The sequence below is a fragment of the Hemiscyllium ocellatum genome, chromosome 4, assembly GCF_020745735.1.
Source record: "Hemiscyllium ocellatum isolate sHemOce1 chromosome 4, sHemOce1.pat.X.cur, whole genome shotgun sequence".
Taxonomy (NCBI): Eukaryota; Metazoa; Chordata; class Chondrichthyes; order Orectolobiformes; family Hemiscylliidae; genus Hemiscyllium; species Hemiscyllium ocellatum.
The window spans coordinates 143187297-143193907 of NC_083404.1; the positions used below are offsets into that span (position 1 = coordinate 143187297).

General features: G+C 50.4%; 1 protein-coding gene across 1 annotated transcript in view; it reads right to left on the bottom strand.

Moving 5' to 3' along the window:
- Positions 1–5486, bottom strand: part of LOC132815259 (dynein regulatory complex protein 11-like) — a 52791-nt gene extending 47305 nt beyond the window's left edge. Inside the window, exon 1 of the mRNA XM_060824073.1 lies at positions 5349–5486. Coding sequence (XP_060680056.1) covers positions 5349–5486 — 138 coding nt within the window. The remainder of the gene's footprint in view (positions 1–5348) is intronic.
- Between the last annotated feature and the right edge of the window lie 1125 nt (positions 5487–6611).

The following is a 6611-nucleotide window of genomic DNA, read 5'->3' on the forward strand; positions in this document are numbered from 1 at the left end:
TCCAACACCGGCATCTCCACATCGTATCTACAAATGGACAAGCATCAGAACATTATTCCAACGAGCCACTACACACTGCAGCACAGAGGAACTACGCAGAGCAGAGGAATATCAAGCATACCGTGTATTCAAAAAGAATGGGTATCCATTGAACGCAGTCTGCCGATTTCTCAGCAACAAACCCAAACAAGCAGACAAAACATGTCCGGAAACCCTAACCACTCTCCCCTATATCAAAGATATCTCTGAAATGACTGCCAGACTACTCAGATCCCTTGGCATCATGGTGGCCCACAAACCCACCAACACACTAAAACAGCAGCTAATGAATTTAAAAGACCCTATACAGACCACAAGCAGAACTAATGTCATTTACAAAATACCGTGCAAGGACTGTAACAAACACTACATTGGACAAACAGGCAGAAAACTAGCCACCAGGATACATGAACACCAACTAGCCACAAAACGACATGACCCTCTCTCACTAGTATCCTCACATATGGATGAGGAAGGACACTACTTTGACTGGGACAACACATCCATCCTAGGACAAACCAAACAAAGACATGCATGAGAATACCTGGAAGCATGGCATTCCAAGTGGACCTCTATCAACAAACACATCGAGTTAGACCCCATCTACCACCCCCTGAGAAAAGGATCAGGAAGTGACTTCACCACAGGAAATAATGTCACCACAGGAAGTGACATCACCAGCCCAAGGAACCCTAAACAAATAAGTAAAAAAGCAGGCCATACTACCAGTGCTCCATCTGGAGGCTCACTGATGATATTACCTAGTATGGTGATGAAACATCTGAAAATGAACCTTCCAGCTCAGCGAGCTAACCTACACCCATACTCTAAAGTCCAGTCAGGAAACACAGGTCCTATCAGAATTGGAAGGAAAGGATATAAAGGCATCCTTCATGTGATTTGAGAAAATAGTGAGCCTGTAGCAAGGCCTACGCGACATAATAGGTTACAAAGTGAATCAGAACAGAGTACCAGATAAAAACACACCCCTCCCTGATGTGCTGAAGCCTTTTACACTCAGTGTGAACAGAGGTTAATGAAACAGTGTCACGTTCCCAGAGAGACTCAGACACACCTGTCCCCACAGTCACTGCTGCGGGCCTCAGATTAATCTTTTAGAGAGTAAATCGGAGGAAAGGGACTGGCCTGTGTAGACCAGCTGGTAGGAATATTTGCCGACATCTTTAACGTCTCCTTGCTATGAGGCCACTGTCATCCTGGTACCTAAGAGAACACGTAATGCGCCGTAATGACTGCTGCCCAATGGCTCTGCCCTGCGTAGTCAGGAAGTGCTTCAAGAGACAAGTCATGGCCCACATCAACTCCAGTCCCCCAGCCTGCCTCCATCCCCCACAATTCACTACCATCACACAACATCCTCTGGAGACGCCATTTCCCTCCGCCTGCAGCCATCCCTGGCACATCTGGTCAACAGGGACATCTGCATCAAACCACTGCTCATCAACTACAGCTCCACCTTCAACGCTAATCCCAACCAAAGGTGATCTCCAAACTCCGAGACCTAGCTCCCAGCTCTGCAACTGGACCCTCAGCTTCCTGACCCACTGACCACAACCAGTGAAGATGGACAACATCTCCTCCTCCACAATAACACTCAACACCCACTAGGATGCGTACGCAGCCCCTTACTGTACTCCCTGTGCATGCACCACTGGGGCCAAATTTCATCCGAATGCCATCTCCAGGTTGGCTGATGACCCCACTGTTGTAGGCCGGATATCAGACAATGATGAGTCAGAATACAAGGAGATAGAATGCTAGGTGTTGTGTAGAATGGTAACCATCTCTTCCTCAATGTCAGCAAAACTAAAGAACTGATCATTGACTTCAGGAAGAAAGGAGGAGGTCATGCCCCTATCTCCATGAACAGAGCTGAGGTGGACTGGGTCCCTCGGAATGATGATAACCGATAATCTGTCCTGGTCGTTCTACGTGGATGTGATGTTCGAGAAGGTACAACAACACCACCTCTACTTCCTCCAGAGGTTAGGAAATTCGGCATGTCCTCACCAACTTTTACAGATGGACTGGAGAAAGCATTCTATCTGGGGTCATCACTGCTGGTTCAGCAACTGCTCTGCCCAGGGCCATAAGATTAGATTAGATTACTTACAGTGTGGAAACAGGCCCTTCGGCCCAACAGTCCACACCGACCCGCCGAAGAGCAACTCACTCCCCTACATTTACCCTTTCACCTAACACTCTGGGCAATTTAGCATGGCGAATTCACCTAACCTGCTCATCTTTGGACTGTGGGAGGAAACCAGAGCACCCAGATGAAACCCGCACAGACACAGGGAGAACATGCAAACTCCACACAGTCAGTTGCCTGAGGCAGGAATTGAACCAGGGTCTCTGGTGCTATGAGGCAGCAGTGCTAACCACTGTGCCACTGTGCCGCCCATAAGAAACTAAATAAGGTTGTGTACACAGACTCTGGATTAGAGCGGTGCTGGAAAAGTACAGCAGGTCAGGCAGCATCTGAGGAGCAGGAAAATCGACATTTTGGACAAAAGCCCTTCACCAGGAATAGACGCAGGGAGCCTGAAGGGTGGGGAGAAGTTGTGAACACAACCCAGTCCAACACGCAAACCATCCTTCCATCGGTTAGTGGTGTCGATAGTCGTCATGATTTGGAGATGCCGGTGTTGGACTGGGGTGTACAAAGTTAAACATGACACAACACCAGGTTATAGTCCAACAGGTTTAATTGGAAGCACACTAGCTTTCGGAGCGACGCTCCTTCATCAGGTAATAGTGGAGGGCTCAATCCTAACACAGAATTTATAGCAGACATTTGCAGTGTGATGTAACCGAAATTATACATGGAAAAATTGATTGTCTGTTGAGTCTTTCATCTGTTTAAATACCATGAAAGCTTCACTTTGTTCATGTGTAAATCACAAAACCTTTTTTTAAAAGTTGCATTCTCGGGTTAGCTGTTAACAATGGTGATAGCTAGACAATACGTTAACACCTTCAACATATTGTCTAGCTATCGCCGTTGTTAACAGCTAACCCGAGAATGCAACTTTTGAAAAAAAGGATTTTGTGATTTACTCATGAAAAAAGTGAAACTATCATTGTTGTGGTTCTGTTCGCCGAGCTGGGAATTTGTGTTGCAGACGTTTCGTCCCCTGTCTAGGTGACATCCTCAGTGCTTGGGAGCCTCCTGTGAAGCGCTTCTGTGATGTTTCCTCCGGCATTTATAGTGGTTTGTCTCTGCCGCTTCCGGTTGTCAGTTCCAGCTGTCCGCTGCAGTGGCCGGTATATTGGGTCCAGGTCGATGTGCTTATTGATAGAACCTGTGGATGAGTGCCATCCCTCTAGGAATTCCCTGGCTGTTCTCTGTTTGGCTTGTCCTATAATAGCAGTGTTTTCCCAGTCGAATTCATGTTGCTTGTCATCTGAGTGTATGGCTACTAAGGATAGCTGGTCGTGTCGTTTCGTGGCTAGTTGGTGTTCATGGATGCGGATCATTAGCTGTCTTCCTGTTTGTCCTATATGGTGTTTTGTGCAGTCCTTGCATGGTATTTTGTGAAATTTTGGGATCTCATGAAATAGCATGAGAGAGTTAAAAACAGCTGACAAAGAAGGTCTGGGCAGGTAGACGTTCATCAGCGAGAGTGATGAGACTGCGAGGTGAAGGGTCAGTATTGTAACCTTGGTCAGGGTGACCCTCTGAAAGTCAGGATGAGTGGGCCATACAAAGCAGCGAGGAGAGTAAATAAACGGAGAGTTCTGAAATATTGCTGATCGCGGAAGGGGAATCAGTTTTGTCACATAAATGTGTTGGAAAAGTATTGGTGTAAGGAAATCAATTTTATTTCAAAACCTGGTCAATAGATTATTTTATTTGAAACCTGATGACAATGTGATATGTATTTGGTTGCCTTGGTAACTCCTTCCCCAGCCCCAATGAAAACAAAACAAACTCACACACTGCAGGAATGTAATAAATATCAAAGGCTGCAATGTCTCAGTGTTGAGCCAAGGGAGCGTGCACCCCCATTTCAAGTTGCTCTGCAATGATGGGTCAGAGGGAAAGAGGGTACCATAACTCAGATAGAAGAGCTATGCCCGGACAGTGAGGCCTGTGTCCAGACAGTGAGGCCTGTGCTCGGACAGTGAGGCCTATGCCCCGACAGTGAGGCCTGTGTCCAGACAGTGAGGCCTGTGCTCAGACAGTGAGGCCTGTGTCCAGACAGTGAGGCCTGTGCTCAGACAGTGAGGCCTGTGTCCAGACAGTGAGGCCTGTGTCCAGACAGTGAGGCCTGTGCTCAGACAGTGAGGCTGTGTCCAGACAGCGAGGCCTGTGCTCGGACAGTGAGGCCTATGCCCCGACAGTGAGGCCTGTGTCCAGACAGTGAGGCCTGTGCTCAGACAGTGAGGCCTGTGTCCAGACAGTGAGGCCTGTGCCCCAACAGTGAGGCCTGTTCTTGGACAGTGAGGCCTGTGCTCGGACAGTGAGGCCTGTGCTCGGACAGTGAGGCCTGTGTCCAGACAGTGAGGCATGTACTTGGACAGTGAGGCCTGTGCTCGGACAGTGAGGCCCGTGCCCAGACAGTGAGGCCTGTGCCCCGACAGTGAGGCTTGTTCTTGGACAGTGAGGCATGTACTTGGACAGTGAGGCCTGTGCCTGGACAGTGGGGCCTGTGCCCCGACAGTGAGGCCTGTGCCCCGACAGTGGGGCCTGTGTCTGGACAGTGAGGCCTGTGCCCCGACAGTGGGGCCTGTGTCTGGACAGTGGGGCCTGTGCCCCGACAGTGGGGCCTGTGTCTGGACAGTGGGGCCTGTGTCTGGACAGTGGGGCCTGTGCTCGGACAGTGACGCCTGTGCCCCGACAGTGGGGCCTGTGCTCGGACAGTGGGGCCTGTGTCTGGACAGTGGGGCCTGTGTCTGGACAGTGGGGCCTGTGCCCCGACAGTGGGGCCTGTGCCCCGACAGTGGGGCCTGTGCTCGGACAGTGACGCCTGTGCCCCGACAGTGGGGCCTGTGCTCGGACAGTGGGGCCTGTGCCCCGACAGTGGGGCCTGTGCTCGGACAGTGGGGCCTGTGCTCAGACAGTGCAGCCTGTGCTCGAACTGTGAGGCCTGTGCCCCGACAGTGAGGCCTGTGCCCCGACAGTGAGGCCTGTGCTCAGACAGTGAGGCCTGTGCTCAGACAGTGAGGCCTATGCTCGGACAGTGCAGCCTGTGCTCGGACAGTGGGGCCTGTGCCCCGACAGTGGGGCCTGTGCTCGGACATTGGGGCCTGTGCTTGGACAATGCTATTTGACAGAGTCTCACCTGAAGTCGAATCTCTTTCTCCACCTCCTTCCTCTTTTCCTCCTTCTCCAGTTCCACATCATGTTTCTGACGGTGGTTGGTGGATTCATCACGTTCCCTCCACACGTCTGTCAGAAAAACACACAATTTAAACAGCATCAACAGCCCGCCATTATCACTGACACATCACATAAAGCAACCCTTCACTCCCCTTCCAGGTCACGCTGACTCCAGAAGGTTCTGATGAAAGATTCCACTCTCCCCCTGACTCTGACCACATACTCCCTCCACCCCAACAACCAATAAGACAGGATATCACCAGCATCAGTACTCAGTGTGAGCACACTGACAGACTCACTACAGTCACACTGACAGACTCACTACAGTCACACTGACAGGCTCACTACAGACATGCTGACAGACTCACTACAGACACGCTGACAGACTCACTACAGTCACGCTGACAGACTCACTACAGTCACGCTGACAGGCTCACTACAGTCACGCTGACAGACTCACTACAGTCACACCGACAGACTCATTACAGTCACACTGACAGACTCACTACAGACACACCGACAGACTCACTACAGTCACGCTGACAGGCTCACTACAGACACACTGACAGACTCACTACAGACACACTGACAGACTCACTACAGACACGCTGACAAACTCACTACAGTCACGCTGACAGGCTCACTACAGACACACTGACAGACTCACTACAGTCACACTGACAGACTCACTACAGTCACGCTGACAGACTCACTACAGTCACACCGACAGACTCATTACAGTCACGCTGACAGGCTCACTACAGACACACTGACAGACTCACTACAGACACGCTGACAGACTCACTACAGTCACACACAGTCTCATGACACACACACACACACACACACACACACACACAGTCTCACTCCGAGTTCCTTGCCTGTATAGATCTTGTTGCCTTCGATGATTTCCGGTAGGAAGTAGGAAAATCCCTCAGGTTTCGGCTGGAGTCAGAGACAGGAAGTGAACAATATACATTAACATTTCCACAATCTCAATTACTCACATGTCCAACCCGTACAGGCCAGTGTGCACATGTCCATGTTATAGCCCGTGCTCACCCTGGAGTATGGTTTTGCTGAGTCTTACAGATGCAGTGCGGTGTGTTGACGCCTGTCGTATACAGCATGCTGTCCTGTAGGTGAGACACCGTGCCCATGGTGAACGCAATCCCTGGGCTACTCTCCCACCAACCACACTGTACACCACAGGACAGTACACCAA